This window comes from Dipodomys spectabilis, unplaced genomic scaffold, assembly GCF_019054845.1.
Source record: "Dipodomys spectabilis isolate Male_0828 unplaced genomic scaffold, ASM1905484v1 ptg000046l, whole genome shotgun sequence".
In the NCBI taxonomy this organism is placed as follows: domain Eukaryota; kingdom Metazoa; phylum Chordata; class Mammalia; order Rodentia; family Heteromyidae; genus Dipodomys; species Dipodomys spectabilis.
Window position 1 is genome coordinate 2,893,669 of NW_024870723.1, and position 13,966 is coordinate 2,907,634.

Below are 13,966 nucleotides of genomic sequence, written 5' to 3' on the forward strand. Positions count from 1 at the left end.
ATGCTATGTTAAGTTCTTCAATCATGTTCTTTTAAAAATGTCTCCCAAGTCCTTTGGTAGTGTGCTTATCTTGTGTTATCATCTCATCATACATCTTATTATTTTTTTTTACTGCTGACTCCCATAATAGATAACTTTTAAAAGAGTATTGACACTAAAGCTACCAGCACAACCGTGTTCATTGCAGCACTGTATACCATAGCCAAGATAGAGAATCAACCCAGATGCCCTTCAGTGGATGAATGAATCAAGAAATTGTGGTCCATATACACAATGGAATTCTACTAATGCATCAGTTAGAATGATACTGTACCATTCATAAGGAAATGGAAAGGCTGGGAAACATTTATATTAAGTGGAGTAAGCCAGAGCCAAAGAAACATAGGTTGCTGCCCGGTCTCACTCATTTATGGTAGCTAGAATGCCTATAGTCTCTAAGTAAACACACTGAATGATTAAAATACATACATATAAATGCACACACAGGGCCATGGCAAATTATATAGGGCTTTAGCCATTCAGATACTGAGGCTACAGGAGGATATGCATAGGAGTAATTGACAAAGGCTATGTGCATATGATCAAATAAAACATTTCATGAAATGAACTCCAAGAAAAAGAAACATGAGAATTTTTTAGTTGCTGTTGTTGCTGTTTTCATTTTTGTTTCCTTTCATCTTGTTTGTTAGGTTGTTTGTATTTGGGAGGATATGAGGGGCACAGAAAAAGATGAAATAAAGAGTGAACAAATACTCACTAGACACTATGTGGAAAATAAACTACACATCTTGTGGGTGAGGACAGGAGGGAAAAACTGGGAGAGACCAAGGGAAGAGGAGACATGGTTCAAAAATAATAGTATTTATTGCCTGATTCATGTAACTATATCCCCTCTGTGTCTCAACTGTACAATAACAATATAAATTAAATAAAATCTAAAAAAAGTCATAAAAATTGAGGACTAAGTCGCAAGTTTCTCCTATCATTACTTCTAAAGTTCCATCTCCAGGAAAACCCTGGCTATCTCTTCCTCAGTCCGTGGTCAGGCCTGCCTCAATAATACAGAATCTGATCATTGGTAATGACAAGAGACCTGTCAATGGGCCATACTCACCTTTGCTCCCATAAGAAGGGAAATACTGTAAGACAGAAGGATCACTTGGCCTCAGAAATATAAGGGTAATTCTGGGCTCAAACTCTGGCTATCTGGTATTAGAAGTTAGTGGTCTTTACCCTTCTAGAGCTTGGTTTTATCATTTGTGAAATGGGAACCAAAGAGTAGCAAGGAGCAAAGGATCACCACTCCATTTGTATTCAATGGACAAATGTTACCTTGTTTTAACTGCAGAAAATCTTCTGAATACCATTATACAGTGGAGGGAAACTGACACACAGAGAATTAAGTAATTCTTAACAAGGCCTCACTGCTGGTAGCGTGGCGAGGCCAGAATTCTAGTCCAGGTAGTTTCCTTTAGAGTCAACACCAGCTCTTGTTACCATGTTATTTTGGAAGAATCATAAACTAAGCACCTGCAAAGCTAGCATGCTCTTCACTGATCTTACCCAGTGATGGTATCCTGTAGAACCATAATAAAGCAAGCTAAAGCAAGGGATTAGCAGTGTAATACTGTAAACCAAACCGCAGCCTTTATATGAATCTAATCAGGCTCTTCATTAATGATGTCACTTACTCTATCATCTCCTCCTATCAGTGATAATTCCTTACTCCTGCCTGTCTTTTATGACCAGCACTCATGGGAAGAGTACCAGTCAAATGTTTAGTAAAATATCCCTTCTAGGGACTGGGAACATGGTTCAAATGATAGAGTACCTGTGTAGCAAGCATTAGCACTAGTACTAAATTCAACCCCTCATACTGCTAAGAAAAAAAAAAAGTGCCTCACTGGCTTGTCTGATTTTTCCTCACAACAGATCGATAGGACAGGCTTCAGACCAGAATGCTACTGAAGTAGCCTTGTGTCCTCCTTGGTATATTGTGTCATGCCAGGTCATTCATGATGCCTTCTTGCTGTAGATGTTAACCCTGACCATTTGGGTAAAGCGAGCTAATGTGATAGGTTATGGAGGAACCCAAAATAGACAGGGTCACCACATCATCCCTGGAAATTGTGCATTCTACCTGGTTTGAAAAAAAAAAAGTCTTCACAGATGCTGTGAACTTAAGGATCTCACAAAATGGAGACTATCCTGCGTTATCCTAAGGTGTGTCCTAAGGTCAGTGTGTACAGGTGTACTAATGAGAAATCCCAAGGTGAGAATCCATGGAGAAGATGGTAAGAGGAAAATAACAAAAGCTAATGTGGCCACAATCCCAGGGACCCTAGGGACCAATGTAAGCTGCACTTGGAGCCTCTGGAGACAGAAATGCTCTGTCAAGACCTTAATTTCAGACTTCTGGCCTGCAAAACGGTGAAAGAATGTCTATTGGGGTAAGCTTTCATTGGATGACAATTTCTTACAGTAGCACCAGGAAACAACTACAAGCAAGATGAGTCAGATTTCTTCACTGTGAAGCCACTATTTTCCTCTTGTAATTTATAAATACCCAGAGCAATGGTAACTCGAGACTCAGCAAAGATCCCATTTCTTCTCCAAGTTTCACCCATTTGTCTTAGCACACATCGGTGGACCTTGTCAGTGGTAATTATTACAGAGGTGATCGCCTACTGGTGATTTTCTGTTTTCTTCTTTCCTTTCCCATTTATTAAATGGAAGCTCTGCTGTAAAACAGACCAGCCTCTCGTACCTCATTTATTTAGTTAGTTGATTATTTCTAGCTGTATTTTTAAGTCGATATTTTTAATGACTCCTGCTCAACTTAAGTCAAAAGGGATTTGTGAAGGCCAAGCATGACAACAAATTGGGGAGGGGGGGATTAAAGGCACAAAAGAAGAAAGAGAATGTCACAGAGCCTTTCATCTTTTGCTGCCTTTCACCCATGAATGCGGTCTCCATGGTCTCACTTACAACTCAAGAGAAAGAGAAAATCAGAAAGGTTTAGCACTGCCCTTCAGGTCAAACTGCAGCAAGAGGGGAAGCGATGAATTGAATCCACATCTCTCTTTCCAGGCCTACATTTGGACTTTAGGAAGGAGAAAAAGTGAGAGCAAAGGTGGATGCTCCATAGATTCCCAAAAGGAATCCGCCACCTGTTTTCATTGTACGCTAACTTGGACATGTGGAGATGGAAGAAAACAGAATATGTACACATTGCATTTCTTTTGGGGTTGTTAGAATACTTGTGTGTGTGTGTGTGTGTGTGTGTGTGTGTGTGTGTGTGTGCGCGCGCGCGCGTGCGCGCACGCAGTACTAGCCCTCGAACTCAAAGCCAAGGCACTGTCCTTTAGTTTTTTGACTCAAGAATGGCACTCTAGCTGGGCCCCAGTGGGTCATGCCTGCAATCCTAGCTACTCAGGAGGCTGAGATCTGAGGAATGCGGTTCAAAGCCAGCCTGGGCAGGAAAGTATGTGAGACTCTTATCTCCACTTAGCCACCAGAAAACTGGCACATGATAGAGCAGTTGCCTTGAGCTGAAAAGCTCAGGGACAGTGCCCAGGCGAGTTCAAGCCCTGTGACACACACACACACACACACACACACACACACACACACACACATACACACACACACACACACACACACACTCACTCCACCTCAGCTTTTTGCTGGTTAATTGGACATAAAGAATCAAGGATTTTTCTGCTCAGGCTGGTTTTGAACTGGGGCCCTCAGATACCAGCCTCCTAGGTGTGAGCTGCTGATGCTCCAGCTGGGCTATGTTGTTAGAATTCTATTGAGGCTCCAGGTTCTTGAAGGAAAATAAAGTGTGGAAGAACTGGCTAGAAAGAAGAAGGTGGTAAGTGGTGGCATAGGGGACCTTCTCTATGACACTCCTTCCACGGTCCCCTCATCAATTCCTTCTTCTACATGGATCTCTGCTTTTCATCTCTCCTTGGGGATTTGGTCTGCAGTCCATCCCCCCTCCTCTTCTGCTTCCTTTTTCAGAAGCCTTGTGTGCTGGCCCAGCCTAGGCCTCCCAGCTCTCCTAGATACTGCCTGTATTTTCCATCCCTGACTTGCTTCTGAGCTCCTGCTTGTTCTCTGCCCTGCCTTGAATCTGTCCTCTTCCTCTACTCTACTTGAGATCTTTCTGTCCCTTTTGCTCATTCTGTTTTCCTGACTTCCAGATTACTGCTGTTGATTTTCCTCCCTGTGGCCTACTCTATTTTGCTCTTCCCCCATTTCTCTCTGTCTCTCCATCTCTGTCTGTCTGCCTCTCTGTATGTCTCTGTCTCTCTGTCTCTATCTCTCTGTCTCCTCTGTCTCTGTCTCTGTCGCCGTCTCTCTCTCCCTCCATCCCTGTGAAAGTCTTTGTTTGTTCCTGTCAATTTCCCTGCATCTCTGTCAATATTTTTGGTTCCTCCTTTTTCAGTTTCTCTTTCTTCATCTTACTACTTTCTATTTACCTACTATATAATAGTTTGTCAATAAAGACAACTAATACCTACTTTTCCTGTCTGGTTGATCCTTTGTCTTTTCCTATCTTCATCATGCAGAAGTCTTTGCTATACACACCTTCATCCTGCATTCCTCCTTGGCCAGAATGTTCAGAGGCTTTACTCAAGCTGCTTTCCCAAGTTTCCCCTTGGTAGTCTACCTCCAGGATGCCTTGTTCAACAACTTCTGTCTGACTGATGGAGGAGGAATGGAGAGCATCCATTGTCTGACTGGTAAAATGGGAGTGGGGTACATTCTCCCATTGCTGCCATTTCTGTGTGCCCATCTTCTGTAAAGTATTGCTTGCCCCTGCACTTGGCTACATGATGTATTTTGGCTGATATAATGTGTAAGAAAACACATCTGAGCATCAGATCCATTTCTATATGTTCATAGATTCCTTGCAGCTTTCTTGCTTGCTTCCTTTGTTATAAAAACCAAAGACCTGATTTGGGTTCTCCCACTTCAATCAAAGTTCCAGAATGAGAGGACTTGTACCCCTACCACCAGAGCGCCTACAGCTGCCAACATGGAGCATGCATGTGAAATGAAATATTGTTGGACAAGTTACTGAAATCCAGGGTCAATTGGTTGTTCTTAGACTAAGTGGGAAAAAGCAGCCTATGTAAAAGAGTAAAATTCCATGAGGCCTAAATTGCTTTCAGCGCCCATATCTTAACCATATTTCACAGTTCTATTTGGCAATAGCCAAATACTGTCATATGCATCATTTCAGTTTGATGTTATGATTTTAATTTTATTTCCATTCTGCAAATGGCCAAACATGAAGTTGGGAGAGGTGAATGGACTAGCTCATAGATCTACAGCTGGCATGTGGAAGAGACCATGAGTTTGAATCCAGGACTCCTGACAATAAATGCCCTGGCTGTTACACGTACCTATGTTACATGCTATAATACTGGTCACATTTCCTCCAGACAGAAGTATGGCTTAATGATGCATGCAGGTGGCTGATGCACCCCTGTAATCCTAGCTACTCAGAAGGCTGAGATCTCTGTATCAGGCAGAAAAGTTCATGAGACTCATATCCAATTAACCACCAAAAGGACAAAAGTGGGAGCTGTAGCTCAAGTAGCACAGTGCCAGCCTCAAGCAAAAGAGTTCAGGGACATTTCTCAGACCTAATTTTCAAGACCCAGAATAGGCACAAAGTAGAGAAGAAAAGAAAAGAAATATGGCTTACTTTCATACTTTTCTCAGGAGTTTAACAAACAGTCCAGCAACCTTTTCATGACACTATTGTTTTTTTTTTTTTGTCCAGTCGTGGGGCTTGAACTCTGGGCCTGGGCACTGTCCCTCAGCTCTTCAGCTCAAGGCTAGCACTCTACCACTTGAGCCACAGCACCACTTCCAGCTTTTTTCTTTTTGCTTATGTGGTGCTGAGGAATCAAACCCAGGGCCTCAGGCATGTAAGGCAAGCGCTCTACCACTGAGCCACCTTCCCAGCCCCTCATGACACTATTGTTGAAGCAAGTCAGAACAACCAAACCACTAGGCTCATATGGCTTACTTTATAATTGAAATAAATATATATTTATGTATTAAAATATTCCTCCTCTTCAAATAACACTGAAATCAAATGAATGGTTACAAAAGGATCTGAGGTGTATTTATACCAGCAAACTTCACCAAGCCTTTACAAATGACGAGAGCTTGGTGAACTTAAGTTTGCAGATGAGGAGGATACCCAGGCTAAGAAGGACCTGTAACTTGTATAAGATCAGAAAGCGCATTAGTTTCAGAGCAGGGACATCTCAGACTGAGCCATTGCTGTCTGTGCTCTGTGTATTACCTGCTCCACCAGATTTTGACCACCTTCTTATTTCACATGATCCTTTCAGTTTGGAATCTAACTAAAATGTCTTCTTCCTGAAAGGATTTGCAGACTCAAAAGCCTGTGATGGCTGACAATTTGGCTTCTCCTTCCCTGATGTCCTGAACCCCTTTTACTAAGATCACTTATAAATAACACAGTAATAGCATTAATTGTTATTAGTTTGAATTGTGCCCATAAAAAAAAAAGTTGGACTCTTAATCCTCAAGACCTTAGAATATGACCTTATTTGGAGACAGGCCTTTTACAGAGGTAATCAAGTTATAATGAAGTCATTAAGGTAGGCTCCAATCCAGTGCAAGTGATGTTCTTATAAAAACGGAAGAGCTTGGACAGTGAGAGAGATACAAACTTAGGCAGAGTGCCATGTGAAGACTGTAGTGAAATTTCTCTAAGCCAGGGAACTATTAGAAGCCAGGACCGGTGTCCAGAAGCAGATCTTGCGCTGGTACATTCAGAAGTAAGCATGGTGCTGAATTCCAGAACTGAGAGATAATACTTTGTTATGAAGTCCCTAGGAAGCTAGTGCACTTGCAAATGGCAGTCAGTCGTAAGGTTTAGAAAGCCAAGGCATTGTGCTAGGCTACAGCATAAGTAAGGTAGAGAAATATATCTTAAATAAGCCTCCCAACATCTCCAACCCTGCTACTTCCATCATTAACTCATTTCAGATGAGAAACTGAAAACAGAGAGAAAACTGATGCTTAAATCTCTCTACTAAGAAATCAGCCATGAAGCCCTATCCTGAATCTCAGGACCTATTGAGAACATAGTTCTTACAGATCAGTAACCTACTTATGTTCTCTGTGTCTATATCTTCTCAGTTGTAGAACAGGGATAACAAATACGTCTACTGAATTGGGACTGTTCTGAGACCTGAGGGAGTTAAACATGTGTCAAGTGCTCTACCACTAACTACGCACTGAAGCAATGCTGCTACACATGATGATGAAGATGCCGCCCTATCTTGATTCTTGTCCTGTAACTTTCATAGTCAGCTATAATTCCTTTTACTGTTTCATCCCCAGAGGTAGATTCAGTATTTCAGGTCTCGCCAAGAACTTCTCAAGCTACTCGTTCAGCAAACCAGCCTTTCATTAACAGAATTCAAAATATACCAATACTTTAGGCTATGGAATCCAACCGTTTGCTTGTGCTGCATTATGACTAATGTTCTGGTTTTGTTATGCAATCTTTATATCCCTAATAAAAATTGTGATTATTCTTTTAATCTTGTTTTTTTCACTTATCTTCCTAGTAGATAGACTTCTCATGGACTTAATCTGCAGATAAACTATTACATGATCGAGTGATTAATTAGTAAATGAATGAATAAATAAATAAATGCACTGGCTGGGGAAAGAATCTAAAGACACTTTTCACAGATTCTTTAGTATTAGCCTAATATCACACAGATCTTGATTGTGACTAGTAATAATTATTTCTTAGATTTTTGTGACATTTTGTAATCATCAAAGTATCTTTCTATGTATTATCATAGCATAGAACCACAGATCATCTAAATTTCAGGGAACTATAATAGTCACCAAATCTAATGATTTTTTTCTTCTCCAAAACCCAGCGAACAGGGCTCCCAGTATTTTCTGATATACTTTCAGGTGTTCTTGAACCCGAGTATCTGCACCTGAGTGGCCTTAACTGAGCCACACCCCTACTACAAAGCTCAAACACATAAAAAGGGCAGTTTAGCTATTATCAGTAATTCTGATTTTTTACAGGCATTCCTGATAGGGCTCACCAGTACAAATCTGCAACATTTTGTGAAGGAATCTTTTCTTTTGAAAGAAAAGTGCCCTCAAAAGACTTTTCTTCTTCTACATCAAACCAAGCAGTTCTTTTCATCCCCCTTCTAAAAACATTTTGTCTCAAAAAAAGACCAAAGATTTGAAGACGAAGAAGAAAAAAGATCCATGATAAAAGATATTGATCTTAGGCAGTTTCTACAATGCTTTGTAGAAATCTTTAAGACAAAACATACCATATCAAAATGACATAATATCATTGTTTAAAATAGGGGGGCTGGAAGGAGAAAGAAAATAGTATTATATGACTAACCTCTGAATTACTATTTTCTTTGAAGGAACCTTTGATCAACATGAAAATAAAATGTCTTGAAATGTCAATATAAGTAGCCATAGTAACTGTACCAAAAGAAAAACCAAACAAAAGCAAAAGAACATCTAAATGCAAAAAAAGAAAGAAAAGAAAACCAAAGGTTCTGTTCATAATAGGAGTTTTGTCATTCCACCTAAAAGCTACCTGTCATAGGCAAATTCTTCTCACTTTATAGATTAAAATAAATCCAGCACTTCCATGTTTAATATTCAGGTTGGTGTATGAAGATCTCAGGTTGAACTGGTAGACAGCAAGGGACAGTGCTAGTTTGGGTTGATGAACACTGGATGCAAAGGAAGCCTAAAGGATTCAAGTCAAAGCCTCCTCTGGCTCTGAAATGGTGGGCAGTAGGATTTCTTTTCTCCTATTGATAAACTGCTGGCCTGAACAATACCTCTCTCTCTCTCTCTTACTGACACACTTCCAAGTTCTATTAAGTGTTCTAAGCACCAAGAGTGAATACTCCATAAATAACAGGCATGATAAACCCTCACTACAGCTTTGGCTTTCGGAGGACTTATTGAATGTCAGGCACTGTGCCATGCAGAATTCAGCCCAAGAACATAGCTCCTCAATTTGGATGGACTGTAGTATTAGAATCCCAGCCTCAGCACTTACTGGTGTTGTTAATAAATAGCCAGCAAAACCTCACTAACTCCCAGATCCCTCATCTGTCCATGAAGGAAATAATTCCTTATCTTACAAGGTATAAGGATCAATTAAACAGAATCATGGGCATGCTCTATTTAAACTGTCTGGCCTCAGAGATTTCTCAATAATAAAATTCATTTTATTCGTGAATTGGTTCGTCACACAATACTTAGGAATAATCTCAAAAAGTCCAGTTGAACTAGTTATTCCAGTTCTATAAATAATGAAAGTGATTTGGCCAAACACATAAAGGTAGGAATAGATACATTGTTTAACATTGGTGTTGGTTATGTAGATATGACCCCCACTAACATACAAATGGATATTTTATAAAAACAGAATCTCTGTAGGAATTAAATGATGAAATCCTACAATTTAAGTCAGCAATGGAGAAGAGAAATGATGATCTGCTATATATATATAGACCAAAGATAGAGGTCAGCCTTTTCTAAGTGAACTACTGCTTTGCCATTTAACACTTGAGTGACCACAGTTACATGAATATTTAATTTTTAAATTAATACTTACACTATTTGTTTATGAAATAATATCCACCTTAAGGTTGATTGTCTTATGCATGCAAAAAGAAACTTGGAAAATTGTTTAGCATATAGTAAATCCTAAAGTGATGTAACAGGTATTATGGCTATTTCTCTCTATCACATAGCAATATGGCAGGAAATATACGAAAAACCTAATGTCTTCTAATTCTTATACTGGAATCTTCTGAATGTCATTGCAAGGGTAATATTAATAGCTATTATAACTACATACTAGCTGTGTGCTGTCTGCCATGCTAGATGCTGGTTATTGTTTATATATTCTCTCTACTCTTGTCAATAACAATGTGAGATATACATGATCACCTCTGTTTTATAGATAAGGAAACTGAGGCTGAGAGCTGTTAAGAGATTGTCAGGGTAAAACTAAAAGGAAGAAGGAAATAAGAGAGATTGTCTTCAGAGCCAGTTCGGCTGAATCCCCAACCTCGTCTTTCTTTTCTACCTCCTGCTGCCCACATAGCTCAGTAACATAATGAAACTGCTTCACCCTAGCTTCAGCTTGGGCAGGGAATCAAGGAGATGACAATGACAGTCTGCTTTCTTTTTCTGGCCTAGCTTCACATAATACCTCCTCCTTGCATTAAACTTGGAGATACTGTCAGATGATGCATCATTTGGGGACTAGGAAGCTGGTTAATTCAGGACTTAATAAGCTTTAGGGAGCACATGGTTTCACCCAGGTAGATGTGCACTGTGTAGGTTGCAAAGGCTGATTGCCAGCTGATTCTCCTAAGTGAGCCAGCAGAAAGCTTGTGCTGAGAAATAGGAAAGCTTGTAGTCCTGCCACTCCACACAGTTTTGGAGACTGTGACTGGTTGATTTACAACCTTTCACAAAGCAGTTCAGATCTTCATGGAGAGGGTAGGGACCCCTCCATGAGCCACTTGATATGGACTTGGAGTCTTGGGGGATGCCTGATGTCAGAATTACCCTGTATCCATATCCATTGCTAGCCATATAGCCATGAATAAGTCTGCTATGTCTCAGATTTCCTGTCTGTGAAATGGGAAGATACAGTTTGGGCAACTGGAATGAGATTTTGCACAGTTATTTGTTGAGTTGTCTGTGACCAAGATAGGAAGGACAGACTCTTGGTGACAGAGGGACCCGGTGGCTTCTCAATCCCTGATGACTAAGGGATTGAGGACAAGTTCTAGCCTGTTGTGGAGCTCAACCGATCGATCTATGAAGTGGAAAAGTAAGATAGATCAGAATATCACAAACTTTTCAACTGAAATATGTCTGATAATAAAAAAAGCAAATGCTCTTACAAGCTCCTCTACTCAAAAAGCGTAGTATAGTTATACAGTAAGTGTGTGTGCAATATCCGATTTAAAGATGATATTGACAAGGTAGACAGAGGTTAACACTGTGGCTATGAGAATACAAGAGATGGAAAAAGGAGTTACTTACTACACAGGCCCTTGGGCTGGAATCTGCACTATGACCTTCCTATCTCCTACCTTGAGATAGCGAGCATCCTTCCCAGAAACTGGTTCCTACTCTGAGATGCTGGCTGCCATCTTTTGGTTCGGTGCCTTGAAGACATGATTCTCCTCTGGTGGGGAAGGAATATGGGGAATGGGGGGTTGGGAGGTTAGGGAGCAGACTAGTAGACGACTAGGTGTTATTTCAAGGGCAAGGAGGTTCTAGACCCTGCCAGCTCCCTTATTCCCGACTCTGCAACCAAATCCTGAGTTGCAAAATAAATTTCAATGACATCTGGGTCATGGTGACTTGTACTTTTCTTTTTTTTTTTTTTTTTGTCGGTCGTGGGGCTTGAACTCTGGGCCTGGGCGCTGTCCCTCAGCTCTTCAGCTCAAGGCGAGCGCTCTATCACTTGAGCTACAGCGCCACTTCCGGTTTTCTGGTGGTTTATTGGAGATAGGAGTCTCACGGTCTCTCCTGCCTGGGCTGGCTTTGAACTGCGATCCTCAGATCTCAGCCTCCTGAGTAGCTAGGATTACAGGCGTGAGCCACCAGCGCCTGGCTACTTATACTTTTCAACCTGACCTCATTCAGCAAAAAAAAAAGAAAGAAAGAAATGCAAGGGACATCATCCCGGGGTAACCGTGAGACTTAGTGAGACCAACACTGAACTTAAGAGGCAGGAAGGGCACATCTAAGACTCATTTATAATTGAGATAATCCAATGTAGGTTACTGGGTTATAGGAAGAATGTGTGTTAAGTAAGTGCCATACACAATGCTGAAAATATCTGATAAATATTAATCAAAATGGAATCTTTCTCTGAACCCTTAAGGGCAGAAGAGCATTTATACCCTGTGTCAATTCGGTTTAACATCAGATCCACATATATATATGGAAAAAGTCTATCACACTGATCCCATGAATAACACAAAGGCCTTGATTTGTTCTTCCACGTGACAAGCATGTGTTAGGTCCAAAATTAACATTGCTATCTAGCTGGGATATGTGTATGTTTCTCCAAAAAAGAGAAGAATTTCAAGATAATGCTCAGCTCTAATCAGAATATCTACTGCTAGTTAGTTGAAGAGGAACAAGGAAGAGATATAAAAATTCTAAGATGGTTTCCACTGCAGAAGGCTAATAAATATTGACTCTTGATGGAAGGAAGAAATGAAGAAACACTTACACAAATCATTTCATCTCTCTGAGCTCTCAATTCTTACATAGGTTTGGAGTATAACTTCCTACTCTCACACATCTGGTCAAGCTGTGATAAAGGAGAGATGGTCAAAGAAAATAATGTATTTATTGGTTTGAGGGGTATCACGTAGTGGGATAGCAGATGTCACCATTTTATAAGCTCATCCTGAGCCCATTAGATCCTATACTTTTGGCATTCTAGCTTGGTTTGTTAGCTGATTTTCTATTTGCTACAGAAAGCCCTTAGTTGCAACTTTATAAAGAAATCTTCCAGGCTGCCAATTGAATGATCTCAACCCTAGAGGCCTTCTCGGAAGAGGCAGCACACTCCTGGAGCTCTATGTCCCAGGTCCAACAGAGCCAGAAGTCTATCTCACCACTCTGCTTCCGTAACTTTACCTTGAATGTGGTGTCTGGCTGCCTGATGTCACACAATCTCAACAAGAACAGAGTTGAGATCATTTCCATAAACATGCTAGGCACAGTCTTTGATATATGATAAATACTAAAGAAAGTTGTCTAACTGAGAGAACCCAGAGTATGCAGGACATAGTTCAGGGTTTGTAGACAAGCATTAGCAAATTCAAAGACGCAAGACCAACTCCACTTGTGAGAGGCTATCTGAACTCCAGTAAGCTTCTTTCCCCTCTTCCGTGGTATATAACATCGCAAAAAGGAGGGAGTTGAGAGGCCTCTGGGCACTGACTACATTGGGCACTACAGGTCATTTCCAGGGGGCACTGTATAGTAGTTGTGAGCTTTAAAGAACCTGACACCTCCAGGCACTTGAGAAAGGGCAGCTCATTCCAGGTTTGTTCCATTTTAGTTTGTTCAGTCCTTCTTAGAAAGGCCAACTGTATTTTGGAGCATTGAACCTCAGCCCTCGACAATGCAGGCCAGGCACGTGGCAGATGCTAAACAGTTATTCCCAGAGATGTCAGCCAAAAGGCCAAAGAGTGGAGGCCCGTTAATTCTTCTCTGAAGCCCAATTAGCTTGTCACAGCTGACAGATGATGGATGGATATGCATCAGTCCAGGTGACATCACTTGGCCAGTTCTTTCCCTCCATCTGTTGGGGGTGGAGGGCTCCCTCCTTGCTCCATTTCTCTACCTAGTTGTTCTCCTTCCCAGACCCCATTATTACCTACATACTCACCATCACAGAAATGTGGAGGATGTGCATCTGCTCCTCTACAATCTCGGAGGGCTCCTGGAGTGTGGGGGCAGTGGCCCGGGCCAGTTGCCCAGAACTGCTCATGGAGACGTGGAAGTACAATGTGCCGTTTTCCAGCCACTGCTGTCTCCAGTGCACCAGTGAGATATCCGCCGCTGTGCCAGACATCTCTGTAAGACAAGACCAAGGTACTGGGTGAGCTACATGCCTGGCTCTAGTGCTTTGGGAAAGAAAGGAGCCACATAATGTTACCCTATCTCCTTATAAGTGGATGCCTTCCCTTACACCAGCTCCATGGGGAAGAGGGGCAGAAGTAATATTTGAACCCAGTGTGTCTAGTACACTGTTATTATAATCTCACACACAGAAAAGTAATTCTCCCCATTCAATAATAGAATGATAAGAAACAAAAGGGGAAAATCATACCATTCTTCTGAG

The 13,966-nt window shown here is 41.1% G+C and overlaps 1 protein-coding gene across 1 annotated transcript in view; it reads right to left on the bottom strand.

Moving 5' to 3' along the window:
* Astn2 (astrotactin 2) overlaps positions 1–13,966 on the bottom strand; it is an 887,273-nt gene that overhangs the window by 748,593 nt on the left and 124,714 nt on the right. Inside the window, exon 2 of the mRNA XM_042678724.1 lies at positions 13,511–13,698. Coding sequence (XP_042534658.1) covers positions 13,511–13,698 — 188 coding nt within the window. The remainder of the gene's footprint in view (positions 1–13,510; positions 13,699–13,966) is intronic.